The following is a 13,252-nucleotide window of genomic DNA, read 5'->3' as shown; positions in this document are numbered from 1 at the left end:
ATTACTCTTTTCATAGGTTTGTAGCCTCCAGTATATGTCCTATTTGTTTTAACTGGGAGAACCGGCCGTGAATAGTCATGTTTCAAAGTCGCTGCCAACCCTCCCAGTCGAACAGACTCGGTCGTCTAGCGCCGTCAAAGGTTAAAAAGACAGATGGCATTTTTGTGATCAATTTTTGTGTCTGTTCTGGTGTTATTTCTCACATGTTGCAATCAAAGTACAGCTGCAGGGATCAGTGGTTGAATTTGTGTTGACTTAGCTGAAACTTAAAGCTCCCCTGTGGATCCGTGTTGGCTTTCCACACCATCCTCCCCCAATCCGCATTATATACGGTCCGGTCAGGTTTATTTACGCCGCCTTTAATCATAGAAGTGTCTCCAAAAGGTCCACGGCCCCACATTTCACCAAAATCAACATCTTGCCGTCATTTAAACTCCCATCTCGGGAAGGTAAAAGTTGAAGTGAACACATTGTAGCGTGAAGATGGAATCTGTAGAGCGGGTCGCAGTGAAAAGTGGCCGTAAAACTGTCCAAAAACCACTGCCCGGGCGTGGAGGGGTGTCCACACTTTTGGGCCTTGTAAACGGATTTTAAAACAACCAGCACAAAATGAATACTTTATCTAGAAAACACTATAAGTACCGTATTTTCCGCACCGCTAATGAATGGCCTATCTTAACATTTGTTTCATATATAAGGTGCATTGGATTGTAAGATGCAGTAGTAACAGTGGTAGTGGTAGTAATAGTAGTATTATTAGTAGTAGCAGTGGTAGTAATAGTAGTAGTAGTGGTGGTAGTAATAGTAGTAGTAGTGGTGGTAGTAATAGTAGTAGTAGCAGTGGTAGTAGTAGTAGTAGTAGTGGTAGTAGTAGTAGTGGCAGTGGTAGTAGTAGCAGTGGTAGTAGTAGCAGTGGTAGTAGTAGTAGTGGCAGTGGTAGCAGTAGTGGTAGTGGTAGTGGTAGTAGTAGTAGTAGTAGTAGTAGTAGTAGTAGTAGTAGTAGTAGTAGTAGTAGTAGCAGTGGCAGTGGCAGTGGTAGTAATAGTAGTAGTAGTAGCAGTGGTAGTAATAGTGTAGTAGTAGTAGCAGTGGTAGTAGTAGTAGTAGTGGTAGTAGTGGTAGTAGTAGTAGCAGTGGTAGTAATAGTAGTAGTAGTAATACAGAACTATATTTCTGTGTATTTTACAAAATATGTACTGTTTTTCTGATAAATTATGCTCTTCTTTAGCTCTCTAAAACAACATTGAAAATAGTCAGCCATTTTGTTCACATATTTCTCCAGACAGGAAATTCTCCATCCTACCACATTTAAACGGTATATTCCACTCAAAACAACACATCTTTTTATTCACATTCCGGGCTTCTACACTATTATATTTCAACATTAGTCATGCTAGTGCTACTTGACAACCTAATTATTTTCGGATGTAGTAAATACGTAATGGAAAAAGTATTCCATGATACAACCAGCATTCATTCCTGTCACTTCGACACACACATCTGGCAATTTAAAGCTCATATGAAAGATTTCTTTCCTAATCAATAGTTTGATCCGAACGCCGGAGCCGATCAATACAAACACTAGTGAGGTCATCTCGGCAAAAGCTTCATTGAGCAATTCATTAAGTACACTAGACTAGAATTCCTTATATTGAGCGTCAGCTCTCGCTATACATGACGACTCATTCACAGCCATTGAGGACGATATACGTCCATTCCCATTTTTGAATTTAGTAGAACATATTCTTTTTGGGAGTTGGGGGAGAACAAAAAAGTCATTTCCTTTGAGGCCAATTAGCAAACTCTACTGTGCCGATTACTAGCATGATGGAGGGGGCTTCTACTTTTATACCCTTGACTTACCTTTGAACTGTAACTCAACTTGGTATGCTCTGGTAGTTACCCTCCTTACCTTGAAGTTGGATAATTAGCCTTCGGGTTGCACAAATTGTGCAGCGGTAGCCCCGCGGGGTCCACGGTCATGTTTATTTCAAACAATATCTCATCTATTTGATTATACGGCATATTGTAACAGCAACACTTTGCGGCGGACGTAATTATGACAGGCAGGCGCGCGGCGGGCGGGAGGTGTTAATGTCAGAAGCCATATTCGAGTGAGTCACCGGGACGGTTGGCGGCCAGAAAATTGCATTGACACACGGCGCCCACGCGCACACCAGTCAGAGTTGTCGGCGATAAGGCGCTTTCGAGGTGCGTGCCGTTGACCGGCCAAACCGTTTTGACTGGATGGGCTGGCAGTGAATGATTGTGTTTCAGTGTCAATGGATAAAATGGTCAATGTGTTTGAATTGGGAGATTTTATTTCAGAGAATTGGCCTTTTAATAGGAAAGTTGTCTTTAAAGGAATCAGGTAATTTTACCCCCAAAAAATCAACATAATGAGGTTGTGTTATTCCGCCCCCGTGTTTGCAGACGTTACAATAATTATTATTATCGCGTTAACATGGATGTATGCCTCGAAGCGACGAGCGTGAGTAAAGCAGGAGGGAAAGAATCGACAAATGCTGAGGAAAAACAGTGTTGACTTTTTTTTTTAAATGTTATAGTTATCGGAAAAACTGTTATGTTAACAGATGTCTATTTAGCTTGTTTTTCTCCACTGTTGTTACTTTAGCGTATGTTTGTTTTTGGTTTCTGACCAAATATAAATTGCCATCCCAGGAGTACAGAAATCACAGATTTATTGTTAAGTGTCTGTAAACATTTCATGGGTTATCGAAATAATTCCGGGTTTATTGGGTCATTGATTGGTTGTCACTTCATGGATCAATGGTGGTAGCTGTTAGGGTTATCATTATTATATATTTACTTGAAATATAATCATTATATATATGTGCTTCAGTGGTGTGCTGTCAGGGCCTTCAAGGCCTTCTCTGCTGGCCTAAGAAATATCTGAATCACAGACTGATGTTAATTATATTTTGCCCATGAATACTTATTAAATAATTCCAAATTGTCTTTTAGCTTCCTTTAATTGCTTTCCCCCCTGGTTGCACTGCTTCCAGATGTGTGTTTTCATATTGAAGCATTTAACCAATCACATTTCAGGCATTATTTGTTGCCAGGGTTAGAAATCTGCCTCAAGGCCTTCACAATCGGTTCTGCAGGCTTTGATGCATTAAACAAGCGTCGATAATACTGTTGCTTCAGCCAAAGTCCGTGTTGTTGTCTTGTCAGTGGAGCAGCTCTTCCACGAGATGTTCGGCGGTGAACTGGTCGCTCTTGACCCCCGTGCGACTCTTCATCTCGAGGAAGAGACCTTGGATGTCCCGCGGCGGATCGGCGATGCTGCGACTCCACAGGACCTCGGTGATGCCCAGCAGCTCACGCACACGTGCCGCTATGCCCTGCGGGGGGGCCCACAGCAGGTGAGTAGAATCAAGTTGGGAGCGAGCGAGTCCTTTGATGGGAGCGTCAAACTTTTTGTTTGTCTCGGCTCTTCCGTCGTTTGAGGGGAAGATGAAGGAGTGGCTTTATATAAGCGTGCGAAAAATAGTCCTTCGTTATCTGTTTACACCTGCCTCCGCCTTGATGCTGACGCAGTGGCGCAGACGCACCGAGCTAATTTGATTGTCATCTCAGATGGGTACCTGTGTTTTATTTTTGTTTGTCTCAATTGCGGGATGACAGACTGATTACCAAATGTTTTAAGAGTTAATACAAGATATCTATGCACTGACACAGGGCCGGTTCATGCTATAGGCAATGTGGGCGACGACCTAAGGTGCAATCAAACCCCCCCATTTTTTTTTAAAATATAATATTTCCTGTTGTCTAGACTGTTATCCCTCATTTCAACGTTACCCGGGGCAAAAAAAATAATTTCATCATTCACTGCCATTGACGGGCAATTGACATTTACTCCATTTGGGCAGTGAATAAGAATACAAAGCATGTGGCTTCTGTAAGGCTGAACCTCATCAGAGTGCAACAGACTGTGAGCGCTGTTACCAATGTTTAGGTGAGCATCTTGACAAGAAGGGTAATTAATGAATTAATCCATTGTGTAGGTGTAACCTAATTAAGTGGCCAATGAATGCGTGTGAGTCAGCCATGTAGTTCAATGCTTACACTGCTAATGAATTCAAATTAAGGCATATATAAAGAGCAAGCGTTTGACAAACAGATGGCATACATTGGGCAATGTGTGCCGTGAAGCCCTTTTCATCTTCTTTCATCTTGGTTTTGAAGTCTCTTTTGTGTATTTTAAGCCATGTGGGGAAATGCCCTTACCTGCATGTCTTTAAAGTCTGTGATTCCGAGTCTTGGCATATGGACGCAATCCACAAAGATCAGCTTCCTGCCAGTGACACAATTTTCAGAGAAGCATCGCTGAAATGGAGGGTGCCGGAGGGGCGTGCGTCAATGATTAGGATGACTGTGGTTTTTAAAGTGCGTATTAAGTGTATTGTGGATGACAAGCAACTCAAATACAAACCTACTTTATACTGTGGAAATCCTATGGATTCAATCCATCCCGCAACATCATCACAACTCCACTGCAGGAACTCCATGTTGCGCGTATCTTGGTTGCCATGGGAACTGGCAGTCGAAGACTCGGGTGTTAAAATCACCTCGTCTTCTTCTTGTTCGTCTAATTCACTCATCATGTTTCACAGCAGGCTTTGGTGGTTTCTAAATAGAACGTTGTTGATTTGATTAAATAAACGTCTCTTAATTAGTTGCACGGACTTTTTGGCATCTTTTTGACGCATACATTCTTTTAAGATTGGAGGAGGATGCGAGTTTAACCCGGGTGACGGTACGATAGCAACCAATCAGCTTCGTCGTATTTAGGGCGGATGTTGAATAGCGTTGCTTGATTGGTTTGTGGATTAAATGTCCCGCCTAACAAGGAAATGGGAGCGAATAACGAGTGAGAATTTCATCGATCTATAGAACACGGAGTGCGTTTTACCGCTAATTCGAGCCCTCCTATTGGTTTACAGATCGCAGGAGCCCCGCCCCCACACCTTGTATTTTGTCAGAGGGGACGTCAAGCTTCTCCTTCGCCGTCTGTGGTGGGTCGCTTAAAGGACTAAAAGAAAATAAACTTACTTTCCAAAATGGCTGCAATACTACGCTCCGTGCTGAATAAGAAGGTAAAGCACATAAACACCGTTAAAGTGTCATATTTTGGGCTAGCCAGTTGAAGCTAGCCGGCTAAGTGCTAGCTATTAGCACACGCTACTGCTACGTGTGCTCGAGTATATACGGTTGCATAACATGGACCAGAAAAGAAAAGAGATTTTTAATTTTGATGTGTTTTAATACCTTCCAGACACCTGCCGTGAAGCTGGGACGTATGTGCTACTCGTCGGTGGTAAGAAGTACATGCCAAATTGCACTATGTGGCTTTTAAAACTCCCTGACACGTGAACGTCACACTGACGAGAGTACTTCACGTCACCCTCAAGCACTTTTCATTTAAAAAAATCAAAACATGATCATTTCCTGTAAAGTGCAAATGTTAGCTTATCATTATTTCAAACACCCAGAGTGCTAAATTGAAAGGTGAGGGCTAGTCATGTCTGTACATGACTTAACCTTTCATTTTCAAGAAAATTCCCATATTTCTATGCAAAGTAGAACCGTTTTAGCCAGTTTAGAGCCATTTCTAGAAAATATAATATTTCTTAAACTATTGAATTGTACTTCATTTGTGCCCTTTATAGCCCACCACCAAGCTATTCATTGACGGAAAGTTTGTGGAATCCAACACGTCGGAATGGCTTGACATTCACAACCCTGTGAGTATTTATAGACGTGTACGCCGACTTTGTTGTATTAACCAAGTAAGTTTTGGGGAGATGGAACAAGTGAAAATAAATCTGAAGCCGTGGCAAGCTTACACTTGCTCTTAAAGTCCAATTTACAACGTTGTAAAGGATCACCAAAAACATTTTGTTGTAAATGCTAATGCATTAGACGTTACGACTTCCCTACATCGATAGCAGTCAGTAAGTCTGACTGAAGCGTCTCCGACCCCACGCCACCCTCGCAGGCCACTAATGAGGTGGTAGGCCGCGTGCCGAAAGCCACGCAGACGGAGATGCTGGCCGCCGCCGAGTCCTGCTCCCGCGCCTTCGGCTCTTGGTCGGACACGTCCATCCTCAGCCGGCAGCAGATCTTCCTCCGCTACCAGCAGCTCATCAAAGACAACATTGTAAGAACTTGTTTGCATGTGCAAATATTCTTTGTTTACATTTTGCTCACTCGTGTCCATCTCCTGTTATTGCAGAAAGAGCTGGCTAAGATGATCACGCTGGAACAAGGGAAGACTCTGGCAGATGCCGAAGGCGACGTATTCCGCGGATTGCGTGAGTAAAATGTCTCCAAATTATTTTTAGGGAATATTTTACTTTGGGGTCAACAAAAAATCTGGTGTGTTTTCACTTGGAAACGGCTTGTTTAAGATCTAAATTTGTGACGTGTTCAGAAAATTCTCGGAAAAGGCAAGCATTGCTGAATATCTTGACTAGAAAAAAAACAGGTAGCGTTTATGTGAATATATCTTCAATAAATGGGTCGAAAATAAGCTCCCAATTCAAATGGATTGAACGACGAAACAAGGGCAAATCAAGGACTCGGCTCAATATCATATTTCACACAGCGATAGAAACAATCCAAAAAGCTGGCTAAGGTGATTGCCAAACCAACAGATGGCAACCGTAAAACACAAAGTCGCTTCAAGCAATCGGAGAATTGAAAGAAATCAAAATGCGCGACAACAATCCTGTTGTTGAATTGTAAAGCTAGAAAAAAATAACCGAGTACAAACTGAAGTGAGCACATTTTCATCGATTTAGATGGCAGTTCACCTATTGACAAAATTGCCAAAATGGGAAGGGAAAAGGGAAATGAGCTCTTATTGATGAATTAAAAGTCCCCCTCACCCCAAGGGACAAGTGTTTTTCTTGACTTCCTGGCGCGATTCATCTTCAAGGATTGATGTTTTTCCAGTAAAGACAGCTGTGCAGCGGATTGCGGCGCGAGGCTTGCTAAGCGTCCCAGTGAGCTTTTTATGCGCGTCGTCTCGCGATTGATCGCTTCTGGCCGCTTAATGGGCCGCGATAAAAACACAATTTCACGTTCTCGCTCCCTGTCTTGCTCTCTCTTTATTTCTGATGACCGGAACAGAAATCCGCCTCCTTCACAGTAAAACGCCACGTCAGCTAATGTCGCTAGGACGAAACATTAATTTCTTTTTTCTTTTTTTAACGGTCAAATATCAATCAATCTCAAATTTTTTTTTGTATTTTTTTTACTGGACCCATCCAGGGATTTTAATTGTGAAGCTATTATTTCAGGCTACCTCGTTAATTTTTTCGTATATTGACCGCCTCTGCCTTAAAATGGTAGAATTTTACAATTTCTCGCGTATAAGACACCCCTGGTTCACAATTTTCCCCTCCATATTCATGCTTTTAATAGGGGGTACCGTATTTCCACGACTATAAGGTGCACATAAAAGTTACTGACACTGCGGCTAAAAATATGATGCGCCATATAGTCGTGAAAATACGATACACGTTTTATGCAAAATTGTATTTTTTTTTCTTCAAAATACATTTTGTTTAGCGTTTTATCTGTTTAGCTTTTCTGTATTTTGAAATAAATGCATTGTTTTGCATTATGGCGTTTCATTTTTGTCACCACCGTACAGTTTCTTGCATGTCAAGTCTAATTTGTGCGTTGGTTCAGTCACCATTTTTTTTAGGTACAAATACGGCTTATATGCGAGAAAATACGGTTGTATTCCCAATATTTCACTTTTCTACCAGCCAGTTTTTTCCTACTCTACATATTTTTTGGCCCGCTTTCGCCACCAAATCAATACGGACGATTAATCAGCTTCTCCTTTCCGTCAGTCCTGTTGAGGAATTAAGATGGGCCGGCCAAATCGTTGCTCGGCGCGGAGCTTGGCAAGAAAGTAACAAATGGTTTTCCCATTATCAGCAGGAACGCAGGCGACGGCATTCGCAGGTGCGACGTCAGGGTTAGGATTTACTGGCGCACCCTTTTCCTCTTCCCTTTCATAAATTTCATTTCACGCAGACAGTGGGAGGCAGCAGGCGTTACGTTTTTTGTTCACTAGTTTGTGGAGTGTCGACACCGTCGTTTGTCACTGGATTTTTGGAGAATGCGCATAACCATTGAGTGGAAAAGAGAAATTAGTTTATGGGCAAGATTGCTTTTGATTCCTTTTATTTTTCAGGTTATAGTCAGGGAAATCAAAGCATGATGAAGGATATTGTAAAGTAAATAGATGGAAAAATACTATGAGGGAGGGGTCACAATAGAATTCATTTGTTTAACTTTTTGGCCAATAGATTTGCTCCCTCCCAGTTTTAATATCTTGGATATTTATTGGTATAATTGGGTGTTTTTAATATGAATTCTCTTCTTTTACTGATTACCATAACGCATACTCTATGAATAATATAAACAGACATTGTGCAAAGATTTGAATATCATGTGAATTTTCATAATAACTTTTCCAAAAGAAATGTCATTGGAAAAAACCCTTTTATTTCCATAATAATATTCAGATTATTAGAAATTCAAGATTCTCAAAGATTTGGAAAGGTGATTTATTTTCATGGCAAAAAAAATGTTTCCATGATCATCTATTTTTTGGGAAAATTCAATTTTTAAGCCCCGAGGCTGCCATGAATGAGTTAAAACTAAAGTCCGTTTTATATTAAAATTGTTTTAATATGGAGGTGAAAATTGTGAATCAGTAGGCGTCTTACACGAGAGAAATTGTAAAATTCAACAATTTCAAGGCAATTTTAAAAGTGTGGCTTATACGCGGAGGTGGCTAATATGCGAGAAAATACGGTACCTTGAACGCTGAATCTGAATTTCTTTCCGTCCCCCCCTGCAGAGGTGGTGGAGCACGCCTGCAGCGTCACGTCCCTGATGCTAGGCGAAACGCTTCCGTCCATCACCAAGGACATGGACACGTACACCTACCGCCTCCCCATCGGCGTGTGCGCCGGCATCGCGCCCTTCAACTTCCCCGCCATGATCCCGCTCTGGATGTTCCCCATCGGCATGGTTTGCGGCAACACCTACCTGATGAAGCCTTCGGAGCGCGTGCCGGGGTGCACCATGCTGCTGGCCAAAATGCTGCAGGACTCCGGCGCGCCCGACGGAACCCTGAACATCATCCACGGGCAGCACGAGGGTAAATCTGGGCGCTAATCGGAAATGGGTGTCGGGTCACGGGGCGGGGTTTTAAAACTGGTGTTTTCAACTCAGCCGTCAACTTCATCTGCGACCATCCCGCCATCAAAGCCATTAGTTTTGTCGGCTCCAACCAGGCGGGAGAGCACATTTACGAGAGAGGGTCCAAGAATGGGAAGAGGGTGCAGTCCAACATGGTACGTGCCATTATTATTATTATTGGATTGGATTGGATAACTTTATTCATCCCGTATTCGGTAAATTTCGTTGTCACAGTAGCAAGAGGCTGAGAATGCAGAAATAGGAAAGGCATTTTAGACATAAATAGATAGATAATAAGTAAGTTAATAAATAAATACATGAATAAATATATAAATAAATAAGGGTGTGGCTGAAATATATATATATATACACACATACGTGTGCATACACACATCTATACACACACGTGTGCATACACATACATACATACATATATAAGCACATATACATACATACGTGTGCATACACATACAAACATACACATACATATATAAGCACATACACATACGTGTGCATACACATATACATACACATACATATGTATAAGCACATATATACATACATACACATACATGTATATAAGCACATATATACATACATACATACACACATAGATGTTCATGCATGCATACGGTAGGTCTTAACACTCAGCCATTTGTTTTGTTAAAGAGCCTGACAGCTGATGGGAGGTAGGATCTGCGGAAGTGGTATTATTTGTCATATGTTTGTCACTGTGTGGTAAAGTGACTTAAAAAATACCTTTTGTAATTGATTTCACAGATAATTCTGAAAACATTTTTTCCCACCCGACTGGGAGTAGATATGTTTTTTTCCCATTACTTTAGTTGTTAGTTATTGCCCTAAAAGTGCTTTGAAATGTGACTTTAAAAGGAGAGCAGATCATATTTTGGACACAAATTCATTCAAAAAGGATTCCTTTTTTGGTTGTGTATCACATTTTAAAATCAATAACTGCCACCCCCAGGAATGGAGTAAAACTTTTATTGACTAGTTTTCTGCAACTTTTGCATTTCTTTTAAAATAAACACATTTTTTATTTTAATAGGCATGATTTGACATTTGGATGAATAGTATTTTTCAATAAATGTTTAAATTGGTGTATTTTGAATTGGGGGTTATCGATTTTGTCAAAAAAAATTACTTTATTTAACTTTTTTTGGATTTATGTTTTTGCAGGGTGCCAAAAACCACGGTGTGGTGATGCCCGACGCCAACAAGGAGAACACCATCAACCAGCTGGTGGGCGCCGCTTTCGGAGCGGCGGGCCAGCGCTGCATGGCGCTCTCCACCGCCATCTTTGTGGGCGAGTCGCGTGAGTGGCTGCCGGAGCTGGTGGAGCGCTCCAAATCGCTACGCGTCAACGCAGGTGCCCGCTCCGTCCGTCCGTCTTGGCCGCGTTTTGTTTAAGCCTCGTCGATTAACCGCCGACAACGCGCAGGCGACCAGCCCGGCGCCGACGTGGGCCCACTCATCTCACCGGCGGCCAAGGTCCGCGTGGAGTCTTTGATCCAGAGCGGCGTGGCTGAGGGCGCCGAGCTGCTGCTGGACGGCAGGAACGTCAACGTGAAAGGTTACGAAAACGGCAACTTCGTGGGACCCACCATCTTGGGAAACGTGACGGTGAGCCTACCGTCACACTTTTATGACTTTATTACTCATGGCTTTTTAATTAGCATTTTAAATTCTTTTTTTACTGATGACTTTTTAAATAATTGTTTTTCCCCTTCAACGGATTCATTCATTTTATGCTAAATCAAGGGTGTCAAACTCGGGTTGGTTCGCGGGCCGCAATAACATCAATTCGATTTCATGTGGGCCGGACCATTTTAGATATAATATTTAGATTATTTATTTAAATTGGATTATAAGAACTGGATCAGAAGCCCTAAATATTCAGTTTTTTATAGATATAAAACTGTTTATTTGAACTTTTTTTCTTAGTAAGGGAAAACATCTAATAATCATTTGTTTTTCATTTCGAATGGAAACATTTTTTAAATAAAATATATTCAATATTAAAGTGGAAAACCGAAAATGTTTGTATATATTTATTTTTAGATTTTACAAAATGCTTTGACCTAAAAACACCAAAAGAAAAAAAATGGATAAAAAATTGCAATTATTGATTTAAAAAGGGGAAAATCAGGAAATATAATATACATCTATAATCTTCATTTGAATTTGATCCTAAAACAGAAAGTTGCCACTCATGATTTACTTACTCGGGCCGCACAAAATGATGCGGCGGGCCAGATTCGGCCCCCGGGCCGGCACTTTGACAACAGTGTTCTGAATTATTATTAATACTTTTTTATCGGATTGAATTGGTCCCATGTCTGAGACCCATATCCTATATGAAAGTTAAAAAAAACTTTAAAAACACATTTTTGACCGTGATAGACAAACAATCCATTTAAACTGGAAGGCCTGACAGTGAATGTTTCAGTTGTAATCAAATATCATGATGCCTACAGTTATAACATAGAGCGACCATTTGGAAAACCACAACACAACCGCCCTAACAATTGAACATTTGCTTTCTTTTGCTGCGGGTAGACTATTTATCCAAACAGAACCAACGTTCCGCCGCATTGTACTCTGTGTTCCCACAGCTGTTAAGTCTTGCCCCCCACCACCATTGCCCCCACTGAGCTTATATCCCGAGGAAGCTGATAAACTTCTTTTTTTTTACGCTTTCACCAAAGCTTAAAAAGTTTGAACTTTAAAGCGCTTAAAGTTAAAAATAATTTCTATTCATGGCATTCAATCGTGTCTCCAGCCGGACATGACGTGCTACAGGGAGGAGATCTTCGGGCCCGTGTTAGTGGTTCTGGAGGCCGACAACCTGGACGACGCCATCGCCACGATCAACAAAAACCCCTACGGCAACGGCACGGCCATCTTCACCTCCAACGGAGCCACGGCGCGCAAGTACACGCACGAAGTGGACGTTGGACAGGTGGGAGCTCCGCTTTATTTCAAAATGAACGACAAGGAACCCCATCTGATGATTGGGTTTTTTCCACAGATTGGCGTGAACGTTCCCATTCCCGTCCCCCTGCCTATGTTCTCCTTCACCGGCTCCAGAGGGTCCTTCAGGGGAGACACCAACTTCTATGGCAAACAGGCTAGTAAAGTCTCAGAAATGGTCCATTTTCCATTTTCATAGCAGCAAAAAAATTGTCACGATCCATTTCTATCCGCAGGGAATCCAGTTCTACACGCAGATCAAGACCGTAACGTCGCAGTGGAAAGCCGAGGACGCCACCGTCACGAGCCCGGCCGTCACCATGCCGACGATGGGACGCTAATTCTCCTCCGCTGCCTTCACTGACTGTGCCTTAAGACAAAACATGACACGGGAACGGAGGAGGGCTCTTTTTCATTAAATGTAGAAAACTGATTTGGTAGGTGGGATTTGTCAAAGGCTGGCAAGCAAACAAAGTCGAAATCCACCCGCCTCCTATGAAGAAACTCTTTTCGCTCCTCATAGATTCCGTGCGATGCGTGTAATCCTTTTCTGAGTCTGTTTGCTTTGGTTCCTTAAGCCTGCAGGGGCAATCGCATATCAAGATGAACCTCTGAGGAGTCAACAAGACGTCTTCCGCCGACGAGAGCTGCACCGCACACATGTCAAAACACGATGTATGTAGGTGTACTTCTCCCACGAAATGCGTGAGATACTTTCCACATCTTGTTTAAAACACAGTGACATTCAATGGCAATAAAATGTAGTGGTTTATTCATTTTTATTGCTGTGTTGTCTCTTTGGACAGCCTGGATTCAGTATTTTATTATATTTCATGTTTCTTTATTATTTCATTTACTGTATAAGTTAGGTTATTCCATTACTGTATTGTAAATCCATGCGTCCATTTTCTATATATTTGGTATTTTGTATATATATAGTCATCATTAGTAGGGTTATCCATGTCTGCTCTAAATGATCCGCGATATTCGAGGGATTACTGCTCTT

The 13,252-nt window shown here is 41.8% G+C and overlaps 2 protein-coding genes across 2 annotated transcripts; one reads left to right on the top strand and one right to left on the bottom strand.

The window, feature by feature from the left end:
- The first annotated feature begins 16 nt into the window (after window positions 1-16).
- LOC144064525 (methylmalonate-semialdehyde/malonate-semialdehyde dehydrogenase [acylating], mitochondrial-like) lies at window positions 17-13,028 on the top strand. Its single transcript, XM_077587149.1, has 14 exons — window positions 17-140; window positions 3,199-3,389; window positions 4,971-5,123; window positions 5,303-5,344; window positions 5,697-5,771; window positions 6,026-6,187; window positions 6,263-6,341; window positions 8,912-9,214; window positions 9,289-9,410; window positions 10,453-10,642; window positions 10,715-10,896; window positions 12,056-12,235; window positions 12,305-12,403; window positions 12,483-13,028. The coding sequence occupies exons 3-14, from the start codon at window positions 5,088-5,090 to the stop codon at window positions 12,585-12,587; spliced, it is 1,575 nt and encodes a 524-aa protein (XP_077443275.1). The 5' UTR covers window positions 17-140; window positions 3,199-3,389; window positions 4,971-5,087; the 3' UTR covers window positions 12,588-13,028.
- LOC144064533 (sterile alpha motif domain-containing protein 15-like) lies at window positions 2,852-4,782 on the bottom strand. Its single transcript, XM_077587162.1, has 3 exons — window positions 4,464-4,782; window positions 4,255-4,353; window positions 2,852-3,368 (listed from the first exon to the last, which is right to left on the bottom strand). The coding sequence occupies exons 1-3, from the start codon at window positions 4,629-4,631 to the stop codon at window positions 3,195-3,197; spliced, it is 441 nt and encodes a 146-aa protein (XP_077443288.1). The 5' UTR covers window positions 4,632-4,782; the 3' UTR covers window positions 2,852-3,194.
- Window positions 13,029-13,252: the final 224 nt, after the last annotated feature.

The sequence above is a fragment of the Stigmatopora argus genome, chromosome 19, assembly GCF_051989625.1.
Source record: "Stigmatopora argus isolate UIUO_Sarg chromosome 19, RoL_Sarg_1.0, whole genome shotgun sequence".
Taxonomy (NCBI): domain Eukaryota; kingdom Metazoa; phylum Chordata; class Actinopteri; order Syngnathiformes; family Syngnathidae; genus Stigmatopora; species Stigmatopora argus.
This window is presented reverse-complemented; position numbering and strand designations above follow the sequence as displayed.

Excerpts from the sequence above, each read along its gene's own strand:
- LOC144064525 (XM_077587149.1), top strand. The coding sequence starts at position 5,088 with ATGGCTGCAATACTACGCTCCGTGCTGAATAAGAAG. Across the intron at positions 10,643-10,714 it reads ATCGCTACGCGTCAACGCAG|GCGACCAGCCCGGCGCCGAC; the intron begins GTGCCCGCTCCG and ends GACAACGCGCAG. Across the intron at positions 10,897-12,055 it reads CCATCTTGGGAAACGTGACG|CCGGACATGACGTGCTACAG; the intron begins GTGAGCCTACCG and ends TCGTGTCTCCAG.
- LOC144064533 (XM_077587162.1), bottom strand. The coding sequence starts at position 4,631 with ATGATGAGTGAATTAGACGAACAAGAAGAAGACGAGGTGATTTTAACA. Across the intron at positions 4,354-4,463 it reads TAGGATTTCCACAGTATAAA|CGATGCTTCTCTGAAAATTG; the intron begins GTAGGTTTGTAT and ends CCTCCATTTCAG. Across the intron at positions 3,369-4,254 it reads CAGACTTTAAAGACATGCAG|GGCATAGCGGCACGTGTGCG; the intron begins GTAAGGGCATTT and ends GCCCCCCCGCAG.